Source organism: Opisthocomus hoazin, chromosome 6 (assembly GCF_030867145.1).
Source record: "Opisthocomus hoazin isolate bOpiHoa1 chromosome 6, bOpiHoa1.hap1, whole genome shotgun sequence".
Lineage (NCBI taxonomy): Eukaryota > Metazoa > Chordata > Aves > Opisthocomiformes > Opisthocomidae > Opisthocomus > Opisthocomus hoazin.
Window position 1 is genome coordinate 62,266,662 of NC_134419.1, and position 19,200 is coordinate 62,285,861.

Consider the following 19,200-nt stretch of genomic DNA (forward strand, 5'->3'; position numbering starts at 1 on the left):
GGCCGCGGCGCTGGGCAGCGGCGCGTGCTGAGGCGAGCGGAGCCGGGCCGGGCCGGGCGGCAGCGGCGGGGAGAGGCCGGGCGCTGGTGGCGGGGCCGGGATATGCGGCAGCGGCTGCTTCCTGCGCTGAGGCGGGCTCTGCTGGGCTTGGTGCGCCCCTGGGCCGCCCCGGCCTCCCGGTTTTTCCCTCAGTGGCGGCAGCGCAGCGTTCTCGGGTACGGTGCTTGTGCGGCCGGGGCGGGTGGGCCGGGGCAGGATCCCGGGTCCCGGCACCGTGTGACGCGCCGCGAGGTCGGAGATCCGCTCCCTTCCCCCGCTGCGTCGTGTGAGAGGCGGCGGCGCGGCCGGGGAGGGGGCACCTTGTGCGGCCAGGGGAGTGCTCGCCCTCGTCACGGCTGCGGCGGCTTCACCCCCAGGTCCGTGGGGAGCCCGGGCCGCGGAAACGCGGGGCTGGCGGCGAAGCCCCCGGGGGAGAGGTGGTGGGGGAGCTGGGGGCGGCGGGCCTGTGTGTGCCGGGCAGGCCTGCGCCCTGCCCTGCGCTGCCCGCCCCGCGGGAGCCCGGTGTGCGGCCCGGCTGCCGTGCTCGGGTGCCTGGGGCTGGTCACCCGCTGTGGCGCGGCGTTGGGTGCACGGGGGGCTTCCTTTGTTGTTTGTTCCCCTCTCCCCTCAAAAAACCCCACCAAACCAGCATTTTCACGTTGCTTAACTTGCCATGTCTTCCTAAGCTGTAAAAAGAAAAAAAAAAAGAAAAAGAAAAAGTTGTTTAAAAAGAAGATGCTATCAGAGTTACCCAGAGTTGATGAGAGCAGCCTCTGGTTTGCGCCGAGCTGCCCAGTCCAGGGACTGAGGGGTCCCGGCTGTGTGTGTGTGTGTGTGTGTGTGTGTGTGTTACCGGCTCCAGTGGGGACAGTGCAGGAGGTGATGGAGGGAGGAGCAGGCGAGGGGCTTGACATGGCTCACTTCAGGGGCAAATTAAAAGTGCGTAACAACTCGGGAAAGTTGTTCCAGGAAGGGAACTGGGTGAGGGAAAGAGGAAAAGTTGTTTTCTTTCTTTTTCCTTTAACGCTGTATCTGTTACCTCAATCGCAAAACCTATATTTAACAGTGCAAAAGTAAGAGACGTCAAAAGTAGTGTCTTTCAGGAAAAAAAAAAAAAGTGAGTTATGATGACTCATGCTGTCAATGCTCATGTGTCAAAATTTGGATGCACCGTTATTGTTCATAATTGCTATGCGTGCTTCAGTATTGTAAAGGTAATCCACAGTGTGTGTGTGGAGCCAGTGCTTCTTGCAGGCTGTAGTTTCTTCTGCTAGATTACTCCTATTTAAGCATCTGAATATATGCAGTATTTGGACCTAACTTTGAATATGTGAGTAGGCCTTTTGTGTTTTCATGCTGCCTACAACCATGGTTTAATCATCTGTTTAACTTTAATTGTGAATTAGAATTTACAGAGATAATAATGAAAGGAGAGCAGGCATAGTGCTTTTACATGATTTTTTTAAGATGGCGAACATGTGAAAATTAAGAATCTCTTTTTCAATTACATGTTCCTGGCTTCTATTTCTTAATTTTGTTCATATGCTCACCTTTTGTTCAGCTTTTACTTTTTCTTCCCGTATGATTTTTAACCTTCATCTGCCTGTGAAGTAGCAAGATAATTTCTCAGAATTTCTCACCTCTTCCTTTTCATCTCATGTACAGAATGGAAAGTATCTATTCTAGTTGGGAAGTCCCTGGAAGGGTTCATTTTTGCATGTTAGCATGCTTTTTTGCTCCCTTTCTCATTTCCGTCTTTACTTGTAAGGCTGTGGCTTAATCACTTAGGTGAGTTAGTATCTTTGGGAGTTTGATCAGTGTCAAGGATATGACTTCTTTTTCACATGAATAAAAAAGTAGTTCCCTACCCTGTTAGGTCCAGAAGAAGACAGAGGGAAGGGACAAAAACTTCATCACCTCCAGTGTTTCACTGAACTGGAAGGTGTTAGGCTCCTAGCGAGGGGTCATTGCAGGTTGTTGTAGAAGTCATTTGCTAAAAATACTATCAGACCATTTGAGAGATTCCATGTTGGGTTGCTATTTTTTATATATTAGTCCTATTGTATTAGATGCTTTCATAAGATTTTTGATATATTGATCTTTTAGGAGATAGGAATCAAAAAGTTTGTAATTAAAAATGTCTGTAGAGGAATTCATTTAGTCGATTTTGTGTCTAGTTATGTATTTGTATATGCAGGGTCTGTCAATGAGCATCTTTATGTTCTCAGCTTTTATGATGTCTGTAGGTTGATAATGCTTGTGAGATAGCACTGTCTATATGTAATAAGGTGATTTTTGATGGAGCTTGTTTGAAAGTTGTTTTATTATAGTTTTCTATGTAGATCTGACCTTCTGCAACTGGTTTTTAGAATAAGTCGGAATTATAGCTTGCCTGAACATCTGAAATGGAAAAAATGCTGTAGAGTTGACAGTTTACTTCTGGCATTAACAGTAGAACTAGAATTGTCCAAAATCATAAAAACTATAACACAAAATAGGTAAACAGCCAGGACTTCCTTTGTTGAAACACACCACTGACTCTTGTGAACTGCTCATTGTTACAGGTCTGTTGGTTGTGTCAAAGCTCTGGTGTCAGATAAGCAGTTGCTTTTAATGTGGGATTGCAGTGCTTTTCGTGATTCAGAATCCTAAAATTTTTTCTGTTTTTGTTGCTAGATTTTCTTGCCAGTTCTCTCATCTTTCTGTGTATTTCTTGTTGTTATGCAGTATAACTAAAGTTTTAGTCTCATCTTGTTTTTTGAATTCAGACCTCACAAGTTTTTCTTTTTGAGGATGTGAGACAGATGGTAGCATAAAGTGTTAAGTGAGTTGGCTTTACAAAGAGTCTCGGGCAATCTGATGTGCTATTTGCACATGAAATGTATGAGATACACATCAAAATACACTTAGAACAAAGCACAGAGGTCTCCTATAGCAGGCAGTTTTGTTTCCTAGCTGTGCAGGGCCGTGCACTAGACACCACTGCTGCACTGTGGTTGTGGACCAAGCCCTGCAGCTGTAGGGTGGTGGAGGAGAAATGTCAGGGAGGGAGGAAGAGAGAATGAGAACCACTGGCTTGCAAGTATTCAATGCATAAAGCAATTAATTGAATTAATGAGTAAATTTCTGAAGAAAATGAATAAAATACACTTTCAAAGAGCTGGTCATGTAACACAGAAACTAGTCTTATCAGTTGTGTTCTTAACACGCAGTTGAGACTGATGAAAATAACGATGCAAGCAAAAATACTATGCCGCATCTGTGAAATGATTCTGGAGATCCTGTATCATCATATTGTCTGAAGATTAAAACCAAGTAATTTTACGTAGAAAAGAACCTATCTTTGACATAATGAGAGGCTTCAAAACTCTTTTGGAATTTGCCTAATTTTCAGCAATCTTGTAAAAAATTGAAAGAAACAAGTCCTGGGGAAAGATTAATATCAATTGTTTTCTACTTCTGGTGAACCTGGATAGAACTTGTTTACCCTGGAGGGTGTGTTTTGATGAATTTTTTGGGGCAGTTTTTTAAGAGATAGGAAAAGTAAGCTGAATTGATTTAGAAATTTTAAAAAACTTGTTATCCTGTGTTGCTATGTCTGAAATCAGATTGTATAAAATCCTGTTTTTTGATTTGACTTTTTTATCCAATGTTTTGGAAACTGTGGAATGATCAAGTTAAGGAATGTGGTTTTAGGGCGGTAAATTAGCTTTATGGTATCTTGGTTGTGTATCCCATCCCGTTTGACCAACACGAGACTGTTGTAAGTGCGACATTTTGCTACTCAGGCCAGTTACTCAGCTGGGGCCTGATCTTGCATGTGAAACTACCAGGGCCCTTGTTTTTGCCAAGTTCGCACATGGTATTGTCTCATTAGTGCTGCTGGTAATTCTTGTACAATTCCTGTGCAATTTCTGCTGTCACATTGGCAGTGAAAGCTGTGGCAGACGAAGTTTTACTGCTGTGATCTACAGGTTGTGGAAGCTGGACCCTTCTGGGAATGAGAGCAAGGCAGGCGTTTGCCCTGGCCACTGTCATTAGGAGGGAATTTTCTGAATCGGTTACAGGCTTGGCAAAAAGCTGCAGTCTGAGGTTCTGAAAATGCTTTGATTGTAGCGAGACTTCAGAACTTTTTAAAAATTAACTACATAACAAAACCTCATAAATACTCATCATCTTCAAACTTGCCTGATTGGGCATGATTAGTTGTTCTTAATAACTTGGTAGCACTGATTACATTATTGCAGGTCTTTGCAGTTGGAGCTTTTGTGTATGAAGTAATATGCTGAATTCCTCATGAGTCCAAAAGTGGTAAAACACGTTAAGATTTTGATCAGTTTGTCTACTTACGCAGTCTGTTTGCCTGTGTATGCAATCAGAAAAGTGTTGGGATCTTACACATTCTCTAGTTTCGTGACAAGTAAATTCACAGAAGATTGATGCTTTGTGGATGTTGAATAATGTGAACTGTTTAATCTCTAAATGTGCGAAAGAAGGCTTGCTAAGTTTGCTGATGAACCTGTAACCTGAAAGAGTTAGGGATAGTCTCTTCTGAAGCATCCTTTGTGGTAATGGTCATCTGAGTTGATTTAGTTTGGATTTTTTTTTTGCGATTACTCTTTCTCCATTTTTGTTAATGATGTAACAGAACTTAGTAAAGACATTTGTCTGATTTTAGGAAATAACCTGTACTGCCTACAGTTTAGTCTAAAAAATAAATTTTAATTACAGCAGACAAGTGAATCGAGAAGTTAAGAGAGGAGGTGGATTGTTGGTTGATTTACTGGTAACGTTACTGTTAAACGTATAAGAATGTCACAATGCCATCAAATTCTACTGCTGTCGTGAGGAGAGGTAGGTGCAAGAGACAAAGATGAGAGGTGAAGACCTGTGTAAGAATGGAGATTTATTTTATTGTTGCAAAGCCACGAGCTTGCCACTGAAGGAGTTCATGGACTCCTCCAGAGTGCTCAGTTTAGTGCTATCACCCCTGTAAAAGAGGTGAGAAAACGCTGGCTGGTAGTTCTGCAGCCTCTTGCCGAAACACACAGCACTTCTTTCACTACAGGCATTGGCAGCTGAGGAAATCTTCATGTAAGTTACTAAGAACTGTAAACCAAGATGGATTAGTGAATAATACAGAGAACACATTATCCATTGTAGCTCCCTTGCAGGACAGAGCAGAGAGGTTTTGGCTCAACAAGTTTCACTTCTATTCCTCTGGTAAATGGTAGGCTATTAAGTTTGGAATTAAAAAAACAAACAAAACCAAAAAAACCAACTAAAAAGAAATTGATATAAATAAAATACAGAACTTGAAACAGGTGCAAAATGTGACATTTAACATTACTGTGGTCTTTGTATAGTTTCAAAGGCACAGAGCTTGAATAACAGTTGTGTTGCGGTCAGCATAACATATCAAGTGTATTCAAAAGACAGATGAAATGTAAGCTGGAAACGAGGAGCAGTTCAGATCCTAGTATATACAAATGTAAACTTAAAGTGAGTATGTTGCAGCACACACAGGTGTGTCCACAGAAGTAATTTGAGTTCAGTTGCATAAGAGCAAACCACAAATTTTAAGGCAACTAATATAAATTGAAAGCAAGCATCAAAATGTGCCGAGCTGACAACTGTTTGTTGCCATTCCTCTGGTTACTTCAAGCTCATTAGTGTTTATAGCCACTCATCTGGCTCAGACCTGTGTACCAGCATTTGGGACATACTTAAGTATGTGCAGCCTGTCATGGCAAAAAAAATCTTGAAAAAGTGCTTTGGAGTTTGTGCTTTGGGTGTCATATTTTTATTAGCTAGTTAGATTCTTGCGTTGAAGTAACCCTCAGGAGTTTCTGTTAATTGGTTTTCAAATGTGGTCCTTTAATTGTTCAAACATTGAACTTAGGTTTGACTACACTGGCTAATTTTTAATTAAAGTAAGTTTACTAAAATAACGTTGAAAGATTAAAATAGTTAGGGCGAATCATAAGTAACTGAATCCCACTCTGTAGTACTCTGCGGGTGGAACCTGGCATCCCCAGAGAACCTCGCTGGTTCCAAGGGACTGCCTGCTTGGAAATCATTACAAAAAGGAAACCTCAGAGAATAGAATATAATTTTACTTCAAAGTGCTGCAGTTTAAAATTCAGCATCTGTTTTAACTGATAGGTCTATTTTACAAGTGTAGTAATTTTGATGATGACAAAGAGTGTTTAATATTTTCTAGTCATTGAGTAGGGACACTGCTCTCAGTTCAAACATCCCCATTCTTTTCTCTTTTTCTTTCCAGCTCTGTCATCCTGCCACCTGTAGTTTATGAGCCAGTGGAAGCTGTCTTTGCTTTACTGGGTCTTTGTTGCTTCTGTTTAGTGAAAGTAATGCAACAATATCTCTTTTAATGACATTTTTGTTATCTGTTAGCTCTGAAATAAACATAGCATCTAGTTTGTGGATGAATTTCTTTGCTACTGACCATCAGCATTCAACGCTCACTGTAATGAGAGCATAGCAAGTAGATATAGCATACGTACTTCAGGACAGCATCTGAACACGACTTTAGGAATTAAGCTACTTCTCAAAAACCTACATGAAATATAGAATTTTTTCTATTTCAGTTATTTTTTTCTGTATGGTCAAAAGCAGTTCCATTGTCAAAAGTGATTTGTAGTGTTTTAGGATTCTTGTGTGACAGAATGGAACATGATATTGTTATAACGCAGTTGCACTTAAGAGAACTTAAAAGTTGCACAGAAAAGCAGTCATATGAAGGAATGTTTAATGTTATGTCTTACAATTTACTCCTTAAGAAACAGTCATTGTATGGATATTCTATCTTAAGTGAAATTTTCTTTTCCAGCTATTTCAGTAACATAGCACCAGGAGGAATGGTACTTAAGCAGTAAGGTGTTGGTCTTGTTCTTTTGATGCATTGCCTTCCAGAAGTTTTGCATAGTTGATCTGCTCTTGCTTTGATATAAGTTTTCTGGTAGTACAGTGTAGTTTGTGGGGAAATAGTTGTGGGTTAATCATGCAAACCCGTTTGAAGTTGGAGAGAATGTTGTATTTACAATGCCTATTGAAATAACAACGAAGATGGAGATACAAGTTTAAGTCCTTGGTTTGAAGGCTTAATTACTGATTTTGACCTCTTGAAAATTGTAGGATTTTTCTGTACTGAAATTTGACTACCAAGCTGGAGGTAGCCTATGAAGGAGGCAGAAGTAGGGAATGATAATAAAATGAAGTGGAGGTGCACAGCTTCACAAGGCATCAACTGAAATCTCATAACGTTTCACAGAAGCTGCGTAATTTGATGAATCACATTGGAAAGATGAGTCATCTGAACGAACAGTAAATTTCTGTGACTTAATGATGTGGTGTAGAAATAATGAGACACCAGATGACAAGGAAATTGTACAATATTAAAAAGAAAAAACTTGAGAAGTTTATAGTATATGTGCATCTTATGATAAGCAACTAGCATCTTAACGAGATGGAATATTTTGGCTGAAAACCATGTGATAGGTGTTCCTTAGCAGAAGTGAAATCAGGAGATTCAGAGACCTCCTTGCTCTCCTACACACTTATATTTGTCAATCCAATAGAGTTGTGTGCAAGTGAAATACAATTAAGAACAGTTTAGTTACTGATTTTCATCTGTGAAAAGTAGTATCTATTTTCATTTCATAGATTTTACCCAGTATGTTAAGTTCGGTAGAGTATTTCTGCTTAGGACTCTGAACTTTGAACAAGGAGGCATTTTTTAAATCATAAGTGTGGATTATATCAGTGCTGTTGATGCCGAGCAACACAGACGTTGCCATACTTGGAGTAACAAGATAACATAATACAGGGTTAAACTAGTGGATAAATAACAAGTTTAAATGAGAGTGTAGATGTTTAAATTTAAATTCAGCATTTCAGTTGCTGTTTAGTGATTACATTTGACTGCACTTTTTTTTAAAGTAATTCATAGTGTGAGAACCGTGTTTTACTAGTGAAAGTGTTTCCTCCTAAAATACCTTGAGCTGCACATTGTAAAAAGTTACTTCATATTGTGTATGGCTCTTGCTTAGAGATATTCAGATTCTGATTATTTATTGATAGTTTCTGTACTCAGCACTTCTGTTTTTTTAATTTGGATTATAACTCCTGTTTGTAATTTTGCTTTCTTTCATATAAGGGCACGTTACAACTTAAGTCTATTCAAAAGTTCCAAAATAATCTTTTTACTTCTTTCAGAAGTATTCAAAGGCGTAATGCTTACTTTGTTGCTTTCTTTTACCATAATATCTTCTCCAGTTTACATACGTATCTCCTTCCTCAAGCATAAGTCCAGTCTTACACAAACCTTCACTCTGCTACAGGTAAAATCTTAATTTTCTGTTCGTGGAACATTGTTTTTCACTGATTCTGCAGTAGACATTATGTTCATAAACTTTCTATCCTTAACATGCCGTTAATAATGAGCTCTTTATCAGCTTCATTATAATATAAAACACCAACATTGATGACTGCGCATCTGCTGGCTTCAAGTTGGCCATTGTTTTTATACCTTAGAATCATAGAATCACAGGAGTAAATGGGAAGGAGATAATCCAGAGGGACAGTAGCTTGCAGAACTGCTTCCTGTTTTGAGAATGATACAGTGTTTTAGGAAGGAGGTTTTATTAGTTGACTCACTTTTTCATTTGTAATTTTAAACTGTAAATAAAATATATAATCAGATTTTCTTTTCTGAAGTTTTCTGTTGTGTATCCAGTAACATGGAGTATGCAGTTGATTTGCTATCTAGAGAGTCAGTTAAAATGTCATGACTGAAGACCTGAAGCAGTGTGTTGAAGATTGTGCAGTTCTTCATGTGCCACATCCCATACGGTCTTATGGCTTATATGTACTCCTAAAATTTGGATGAAGTTTCTTGAACTGTACAACTTCAAAATGGAAAAGTAAATACTGGTGAAATGCATTGTTATCTGTGTGATACTGGCAGGACCATACAAATTTTCTGATGCCACTGTGTATGTGTTGTGGTGGGGAGTTGACTTGGATCTGATTTTCTTTGTAAGTGATGTTAGTTCAACAACAACTAATGAAGTTCGTGTAGTAAGTTACTTGGCAATATGGCAAGCAACATTTCACCACAGCAAAAAGTTGAATTTGTTTGGTACTATACATTTATAACAAGCCCGGTTCAAAAACCCTTCCTGTAAAACAGAGGTAGAATTCCATGGCTGTTACAGGAATACACCATAGATCTCTGATTTCCTGTTTCTAGGGTGTGTGGGTTTTTTGTGTATGGTGTTTGTTCGGAGGTTTTTTTGTGTTGGTGTATTTTGTTTGGGTTTGTTTTTTTTTTATTTAACTTGCCGCCAGGCAGTTTCACTCTGCCTTCCCAAATATCCAAGTCTGAATGTCACACCTTTTCACTTGGCACTTAAAAAAAAAAAGAATAACCAGAGTTTATTATTTCAGAATCACATTTAGTTTCTTAGCATTTCAGAATTGTGCCATTAAAGAAGCATGTCTCATAGTATGTCTGTTAAACTAATAGTAGAAGTTTAAACATGTGAAACTATTCCTGCTTATCATTGTAATTCTGCAGTGTGTTTGTATTTTTATGGCAATATTGTAAATTGTGTAAATAGTGTCACCCTTTCTTGCCTGAGTGTGCGAATCCGGATGTTTATTAGTAAAATGTTGTTTATCTGACAATCACAAAGTCATAACATTCGTGATATAACCACCAATTCAGACACATGAAATACTTCACTGAAGCCTGAAAGTATACTTGAGATAGCAATGTAGGCTTCATTTAATTTCATTTTTATAATAATTGAATAAGGGGATCGTATTTTTTTACAAAGTTATTTTTTTAATTACCTTTAGTATGAAACTTGACACATTTAGTTACGTGATCTACAGTTTTATCATGTTGCTTGGTCTTCTGGGGTTTTTTTTGTTTTAACAGCAATATCTCTCAGGATCTGAACTGTACTTTTAGGCCAGTTCTATGAGTTTTGTGCAGAATTCTTGCTGTCAGTATCACCCAGTATTTTCTAACATAATATTAAAATATTAGCTGGGCTAAAGTAAAAATAGTAAGTGGAATTTTTTCTGTTTTCTTTAAGGTTTCAGCAAGCAATAGACAACAAAATGAACAATCCAGCTATTAAGAGAATAACAAATGAAATTATTAAATCACCTGAGGATAAACGAGAGTATCGTGGTCTGGAACTGGCAAATGGCATTAAAGCTCTTCTCATTAGTGACCCCACCACAGATAAGTCTTCAGCAGCACTTGATGTGCACATAGGTATTTCATGCATGTTGTGTTCATTGTGTCATTAATAAAAATGCTTTAAGTTTTGGTATCTTAATTGCAAATAAACTGACAGGAGTGGTATCCAGTTGGCAGCCTAGCCTTTTATTGTAGTTTAGAGTTTTTTTAATTCTCTGACACCTCAAACTGAAAATTATTAGAGCTAATTAAATTCACGTATAGTACTCTGTTTACTTAAGTGTTGCTCAGTCAGTAGAAAGACTTTTTAACCATTAAGTTTTGTGTTATGAAAGATCTTTTGTAAGCAGAAAAGGGGTGGGTGTGAGTACAGTCATTTCAGACAGCTCCATCTGTTATATGAGACTTTTTTTTTAAAGTTATTGATGTGTAGAGGTGAGAAAATGCTGTAGTGCCAGAGGGGTTGGAACGGCACTCCCTAACTCCAGTGATGCTTAAGTGTGCAAACAGAAATACTGGAAATAGAAGGGGAAGGCAATTGCTTTGACTCTTTGGAATGATGGCAGCCTTTTCTTACATCTGAGGTACTTCTCAAGATTGTGTAGTTTCTCATTAGCTTGGAAGGTGTGATGCACGCACGCATTACTTAAGCATCGTCTGGCCATGTTTGTAGTTGGGAACTCTTGCTGCTGTTGGCATTAGGACAGAAGTAGTAGAGCAGCTTTGAAAACTTGTGGCCTGTATTATTATGGAGATGGCTGTCACAAATCATTTTCTAGTTCAGACGATCCCAGATGTGGTTTTTTTAGGTAGTGTGACAGTAGTAGCCAACTGCAGCATCCAGTTCTTGCACGTGTGCCAGAGGAGATGTATCTCTTGCATTCCTCTCTTCTCTCCCATTGCATGTCATTGCACACTCCAAAACAGGGCTGCCAGACTTACAATTCCATGTTTCTGGCTTCTATTCTTGCACATCATTATTGTCTTCTAATCTGTCTGCCTTCACACCTACTAGCTAGGCATCAATAGTTGCTTGTGTTCAGGCAATTACAGGTTATCATTCGTCCTATAAACCACAGGATAAATACCTCCTTAATTGTGGTTGGCAATTACTGCCTTTTAGCACAGTGCAGTTATTAAAGTCAAGGTATGGAAGTCAGGACATTGTGATCTGCCAGGTCTTTACAGATGATGAGTCATGGACTTCAATTGAAAAATTGTCTCTATAAGGCAATGCAGGCTGATCTGGAGAGGCAATTTGAGACACTAATTGGTTCAGTTACTCATTCTATTTTTTTTTTTTTTTTTTTAAGGTTGGCTGTAGCTGCACAAGTGTCTGCTTATATCTACAGAATTGAAATAATTGTGTAGGGCAACATACTGTAATATAAAGCACTTTAAAAGACTTAACATTTTAGTATTACTTTTTATGAATGGTTACATGAAGTTTTTCCTCCTGCAGGATCCTTGTCTGATCCCCCCAACATTGCTGGGCTTAGTCATTTTTGCGAGCATATGCTGTTCCTGGGAACCAAGAAATATCCAAAAGAGAATGAGTATAGCCAATTTCTTAGTGAGCATGCTGGGAGCTCAAATGCTTTCACAAGTGGAGAACATACCAACTATTACTTTGATGTGTCACATGAACATCTAGAAGGTGCACTAGACAGGTAAATACACTTTTTATATGCTATTTGAAATTGTGTAGAAGTTTTTTGATAGTTTTATGATTATGATATTGAAGAAAGGGTTGAGAGTGCTATCTTTTGTTAAAACTGATACCAGGTATTTTTCAGTTCAAAAGTTTAGCTCATATTTTTTCAGCTGGCGAAGTTCTTCACTGAGGTAGAGTTTTTGAAGTTCAAAGGTTGTGTTTACACTGAATATTTGTGAAATTGTGATGCACAGAATATGATCATGAACTTCCGCATTGTGCAAATACTCTGATTGTATAAGCAAATACTATGCTTCTCATAGGATCCTTATTTCATTGATAGCAAAAAGAAGGATGAAGTCTAGAAATATATTACAATGCCTTTAGTAAAGGAAATTCACTGAAAGCTCTGCCGTTTGTGGGAGGGAACAGGAATCGAAAGGTGTGTAGTCAGTGAGGTAAAGAGTGGATTTTCCCTTTGACGTTTTCCTGGATGTCTGAGAATTTGATCTGCGAGATTAAGAGCCTCTTGCAGCTAAACTTCAAAACAGTAGAGTTTTTCGGTGTATGAATTATGATACAAGGTCCTTGATCCTTGTGGTACCTTATATGGTGAATGTGTTGTCTGCATTTCTAGATAAAGAAGTTGAGAAACAAAGATAGTGAAACAGTGTCAAAACTGTTACAGAGTTTATAAGTTTTGCATTGAAAAATATTCAGCTGTTTTCAGGAGGTACCAAACTTCATACTTTTCTGTTACCATTTATGCACAGTACTCGTGACTTGAATTAACATTTTTCTTTTTAGATTTGCCCAGTTTTTCCTGTGCCCTTTGTTTGATGAAAGCTGCAAAGACAGGGAAGTGAATGCTGTTGATTCTGAGCATGAGAAGAATCTGATGAATGATGCTTGGAGGTTGTTTCAATTGGAGAAGGCTACTGGAAATCCCAGTCATCCCTTCAGCAAATTTGGAACAGGTTTGTCAGAATTTCAGTTATCCATCCATTGAAGTTCTGTGTAACATACATAGTATTATTGTTTGTATAGAATTGTGAAAGATAGACTGAAACAATTACCTTTTTTCCCTCTCCATACATGTTTATTATGGTGCTTTATCACATTTTCCACATCATAGACCAAACAGAGCTAGACAGAAACATAGGAAACAGGATGATCCAAGACTTGCAGTACAGTGATAAAGCATCCTTTATGATTCTGATAATTACTGCAGTGAGTGGTGTTTCCCAGTTACTGAATTTGTCGTAATTTGGTGCTGTTAAGTCTTTGCGTAGAACAAAGTGAATGAACTGTGTTTAAATTGTTGTTAGCCACATGCTCTTTGTGCTAACTAGTATTGCATTAGGACTAGATGACAGTGACTAGGTTGAATCAGAAAGATTAGCAAAGTAACATGAAAATTACTAAGTAAGAATATAAAATCAAAATCTTGCGTATAAAACACAACAGTAGTATATGGATAGGTAAAATGGTCTTGGACAAATCCCAGTCTTATAGCATTGGGTTTTTTACAGACTTTATTATTCATAGAATGCTTAGTAACAATTTAAAATAAACACCCCAAAACCTCAATTTAAAAAGCGTTAAAGTAGGATACCATGGTTACGGTCAAAATTACAGATGTTTGATGCTTTGGCAGAAGTTTTAATTTTTCTTTTTCATAGAAGTTATTCTCAACACTAGTTTATTTTTGGAACTATCAAAGTAACAGGGCTATTAATTCATGCATCGCACTGTGTAATCCTTGAGCCTGAAAGTGTTTTGTGACTGGGTTAGTTTGCTGGATGAATAGTTGGTGGAAATATTTGGTACAGTGGGGTGATGGGAGAGCAGATAATGGGCTTTAAGGACTGGTTTCTTCCTGTGTCTCAAGAAAGAGAATAATATTTTTGCACCTGTTGATGGAGGGCACAGTTGAGGGGCTGGTAGCAAGCCGCTACAAGAGCATGTGTTGCTTGTTCACCAATAAATAGAGGCTGTCTGAAACAGAGAAACTGTATCTGCATTCTCTAAACAGGTAAATTTGAAAATAAAGTCTTGGGAACTACATATTGGTAGGCAGGCAGGCATCTAAAAGACATTCTGTAATCTCTGCTACTGAAGAGATTATTTAATTTTTATATAGCACTCAGAAAACAGAAGTGGAAGTTGCAGAAATAGTTTACTACAATTTAAGAAGGTTTTAGAAGTGACACAAGTGAAATGTTTTCATGGGGAGAATACCCGACAAGGGCTCAAATTCAATAGCAGTAGTCAAACTCACATCTTCTTAGATTAGGCTCTGATTCTGAAATTAAATTATAGCACGTAGCCTTCCTGTAGACCTGACTTTGCAGAAGTAGAGCCCACTTTGGATGGGTTTTATTTACCCAAAGAGATGACAGCTGTGATAGGGTTTTCATGACAATTCCAGTTGGTGGCATCCTTATTGTTTCCTTTTAACCTGCTGAGATTATGTTAGTCTGGCAGAATGCAGGAATGACTCCATTTGATGCTTCGGGTCACTCATAATTGTGGTGCAGCCGGTTTTGCCAGCAAACCTTTTGTTAGCCTTTGTCTGTCCAGAGAAACAAATGCACCTTAATCTTCCAGTTTTCTTGTTAGGATGTGCCTTGTGTGTCCAGATACCCTTCACACATCTCCCTGATTTAATGCCTATGATGCTTCTACATCTCTACGCTCAACAGTGTCAGTACTTTCCCAGGCACTTTTACACTGTCTAGTGTCCATTGTCCTACATCTACAAGGTGTCTTCTGGCTGTTGCCTTTTAATGTACTCCAGTAGAATCATAGAAAGTTTTGGGTCGGAAGGGACCCCTAGAGGTCATCTAGTCCAACCCCCCCGCAGCAAGCAGGGACACCGCTAACTAGATCAGGTTGCTCAGAGCCCTGTCCAGCCTGATCTTGAATGTTTCCAGGGATGGGGCCTCCACTACCTCTCTGGGCAACCCCTTCCAGTGTTTCACCACCCTCATTGTAAAGAATTTCTTCCTTATATCCAGCCTAAACCTACCCTGTTTTAGTTTAAAACCGTTACCCCTCGTCCTGTCACTGCTGTCTCTACTAAAAAGATTGTCCCCATCTTTCCTATAGGCTCCCTTTAAATACTGAAAGGCTGCAGTCAGGTCTCTCCGCAGCCTTCTCTTCTCCAGGCTGAACAAGCCCAACTCTCTCAGCCTGTCCTCACAGGAGAGGTGCTCCAGCCCTCGGATCATTTTTGTAGCCCTCCTTTGGACCCGCTCCAACAGTTCCATGTCCTTCTTGTGCTGAGGGCTCCAGAGTTGAACGCAGTACTCCAGGTGAGGTCTCACCAGAGCAGAGTAGAGGGGCAGAATCACCTCTCTCGACCTGCTGGCCATGCTTCTCTTGATGCAGCCCAGGACACGGTTGGCCCTCTGGGCTGCCAGTGCACATTGTCGGCTCACGTCCAGCCTTTCGTCGATCAGTACCCCCAAGTCCCTCTCAGCAGGGCTGCTCTCGATCCTCTCATCCCTCAGCCTGTATTGATAGCGGGGATTACCCCGACCCAGGTGTAGGACCTTGCACTTGGCCTTGTTGAACCTCATGAGGTTCACACAGGCCCACCTCTCCAGCTTGTCCAGGTCCCTCTGGATGGCATCCCGTCCTTCTGCTGTAACAGCACAGTCACTGAGCTAAAGCATTAGCTTTATTTTACCCTATGGATTGATTCTGTGGGAATAAACACAGTAGGATATCTAAAACTTCTGCGTTTTGTTTGTCTGCAGATGGTGAGGGATATGGACTGTTGGGGTCGATGTAGTTTGAGAGTTAGCATGACTAGGCCGCTTAAGCAAAACAGTTAGCATAACTGAACAGGCTGCTGGAAAGGACAGCTAAGAATAACAATTGAGAAAGTTCTGATAGTGCACATGATGTGGGTTAGCAAAAACAAGATGTGTTCAAGGACATGCAGGCGGTCTGTTGCTATTGGTGTTAGTGCATAATTACCAATCATAAGGGAATATGGGGTGCGTGAACAGCGCGTGATTTATGTCTGTAGCCTATCCGAATAAGCGTGATCACGTGTGCAGATACGAAAAATGTATATAACCATGCAAGCAGACCAATAAATCGAATCGACTGTGCATTGCACCAATGTGTGAGAGTCATTCCTGTCACAGAATCACAGAATGGTAGGGGCTGGAAGGGACTTCTGTGGGTCATCTAGTCCAACCCTCCTGCCGAAGCAGGGTCACCTACAGCAGGCTGCAAAGGACCTTGTCCAGGTGGGTCTTGAATATCTCCAGAGAAGGAGACTCCACAACCTCCCTGCATGGATGCTGAAACTTGGCATTGTGGTGACCCCGACATGATACCGCAGCCGAAGAAGGCAGGGGACTGCCGGCCGGTGAGGTAAGCCGGGCTGCCTGAGAAGGCAGGAGCGGATCCGCGGCACGCCGGGGGGGCGTGAACATCGGCAGCATGGGTTCCACTGTATCAGTGTTGGAAAAGGCGGCACAGAAAAGCCTGCCGGAATTGGCGGATTGAGCCAAGGCGAAGTTAACTGAAGGAGAGATATTGGGACTGTTATTGAGGTACCGCTGACGAAAGCTGATAGCAATGACAGATCGGTTGTTTGACTTGGATGAGTGGCAGAGAATCGGGGACTCTGTGCAGGTCGGCAACAAAGAGGAGCGATTATTAGCCCCTGTTTTTCGAGCTGTCAAAAGCATGATCAGCTGAAAGGAACAAAAGCTCAATTGAAAGATTTTGCAGAGAATTTTGAAAGAACAAAGTCTTGCAGTTTAAAATCCCTGAGGAAATCATTACTTGGAAATCAGTGCATACAGCTTTAAATGCTCTAAAACTTGCAGAAACTATCTTAGAAGTGGTTGCTACTCCTCCACCGTTATCTCCAAAGCAAGGACAGAGCTGCAGTCTTTTGAAATTTAACCCTACATACGACGAAATTCCTACCCTAGCACGAGAAGTGCGGGAGGTAAATCTGCCAGAACCTGACGATCCTTTAAATCCAGAGAAATGGGAAGTGGGGTGCAAAATCCGGCACCTCGAAAGTGTACAACAGGGTCCCTCTACAGCAATTGGCGTACCCGACCTGAGGTCAAAGCAGGGTGAATTCCAGCATAAAACCGCGCAGTCCATCAGACACAGCACAGCCTCCAGTGCCAGCGACCCCCACACCAGACGGGTCAGCAAACCTTACACCTGGTGGGGCACACGGACCCCCCCTGGGCAACCAGTGGCCCGGCCCCCCCCCCCCCCCCCCCCCCCCCGCAATCCCAGCATGCCGGCCTGTCCCGGCCAGCCCAGAAGCGGCGCGGCAAGAACCATCTTCCTGACATTCAAGGACTTGGTTGGAAAAAGTGTGTATAATTCAATCACTGCAGTAGAATTCTTGTATCCTTATCGCTGCAAACTGTTCTAGCTGATTATGATATTAATGTATGCTAATGAGTTCTCGAGAGTGCCTGCTTTTTGGGGCTCTGGAGTTAAGTTTTGGAGAGTTAATTATTTTGCTGCTTTCTGGTAATAGATTTTGGGTACCCAGGTAGGACGCTGCTCTTGAACATCAATGGTCCAAGGGATCGCAGGACCTCCAGCCGGCACCGAGGGATTCTCGGGGAGAACCTCTGATCCCTGGACCAAAAGGTTCTCAGCACGGACCATTAATAAGACAAAGGCATTCTTCCAGTATTGTTTCTTGTTGCCTGCCTGCTAGTTGCCTGCTAGTCATAGTGAAAGCTTCACAGCACTGGGCTGTATCCCTGGGGAGAAGTGAAAGTGCCCTTCCTAAAACAGAATTGAAAAGAGAGTACTCTTCCTGAAACTGAGGCTTGGGAATTTTTCTGTTAAATGTTGAATATTATTGTAAGTCCTTGTCTGTTCATAAGTCTTTGCATTGGAGAGGAAAAAAAAAAAAATCATAAGTCTTTGCAATATTTGGATTTATGTTGAAAACTTGGTGTGCTTGTGCGTGTGCGGTGGCAACTATAATTGTGTGATTTTATGTGTTTGTTGTCATAGTGTTTGTATTTCTGTGTTCTGATGATTTGGTTTCTGTGATCTAACGGATTTGTCTGGACCAAGTAACTGCCTTTGCGTCTTTGGTTTGGTGAGTTCTGCAGGTATTGTATATAGTCAATGAGTTATACCCTTAGATACATTGATTTTAGCCTAGGTTATTAATATGAATACAGGTTATGGTATGCACTTCACATCTATATATCTTTTTATTAGCATTTGTGTTCTTATGTTTGTTTTGAGTGTTGCACTGTAGCAGGGCTGTTACTGGACCATAAAGCCAATAGTGATGCTTAGGTGTGTCAATGTAGCACTTGCTTTTTAAATTCATTAAATAAAAAAGGGGGAGATGTAGAGGAAGCAGTGATTATATTGGTTCTGTGTATAATATGCATAACACAAAAGGCACTAGAGACAACTGTAAAAAAAATTTTTGTGATGCAACTAACACCAATTGAGCAAATGTTTCTAAGGCAATGATAAGATAGCTTAGCTTTTTATTGAAAAGAAAAAGGAGGAGATGTTGGGGTCGATGTAGTTTGAGAGTTAGCATGACTAGGCCGCTTAAGCAAAACAGTTCGCATAACTGAACAGGCTGCTGGAGGGGCCAGCTAAGAATAGCAATTGAGAAAGTTCTGATAGTGCACATGATGTGGGTTAGCAAAAACAAGATGTGTTCAAGGACATGCAGGCGGTCTGTTGCTATTAGCGTTAGTGCATAGTTACCAATCATAAGGGAATATGGGGTGCGTGAACAGCGCGTGATTTATGTCTGTAGCCTATCCAAATAAGTGTGATCACGTGTGCAGATATGAAAAATGTATATAACCACGCAAGTAGACCAATAAATCGGGAATCGACTGTGCATTGCACCAATGTGTGAGAGTCATTCCTGACCCTGCACGGATGCTGAAACTTGGCAATGGACAAAGTATTTTAAACATAAATTATCCTTTTTAAGTGTCAATAAGAATCCTTGCTTTTACTCTGTGGTGGGTTGACCTTGGCTGGATGCCAGGTGCCCACCAAGCCGCTCTATCACTCCCCTTCTCAGCAGGACGTGGGGAAGAGAATAAGATGGAAAGAAAATCATGGGTCAAGATAAAGGCAGTTTATTAATCAAAAGATGCACGCGGAAGCAAAGGAAGACAAAAGTTTTATTCTCTGCTTCCCGTCAGTAGGCAATGTCCAGCCACTTCCCGGGGAGTAGGGCCTCAGTACACTTAGTGGTTGCTCCGGAAGACAAACG

The 19,200-nt window shown here is 40.7% G+C and overlaps 1 protein-coding gene across 3 annotated transcripts in view; it reads left to right on the forward strand.

Moving 5' to 3' along the window:
* Positions 1-19,200, forward strand: part of IDE (insulin degrading enzyme) — a 76,015-nt gene that overhangs the window by 215 nt on the left and 56,600 nt on the right. For 2 of the 3 annotated variants that reach the window (XM_075423471.1, XM_075423472.1), the window contains exons 1-4: positions 22-215; positions 10,167-10,351; positions 11,739-11,946; positions 12,738-12,907. In XM_075423471.1, coding sequence (XP_075279586.1) covers positions 103-215; positions 10,167-10,351; positions 11,739-11,946; positions 12,738-12,907 — 676 coding nt within the window. In that variant the 5' untranslated portion in view covers positions 22-102. Of the gene's footprint in view, positions 1-21; positions 216-10,166; positions 10,352-11,738; positions 11,947-12,737; positions 12,908-19,200 lie in introns of those variants that run through there. The other variant, XM_075423473.1, reaches the window with a different exon arrangement.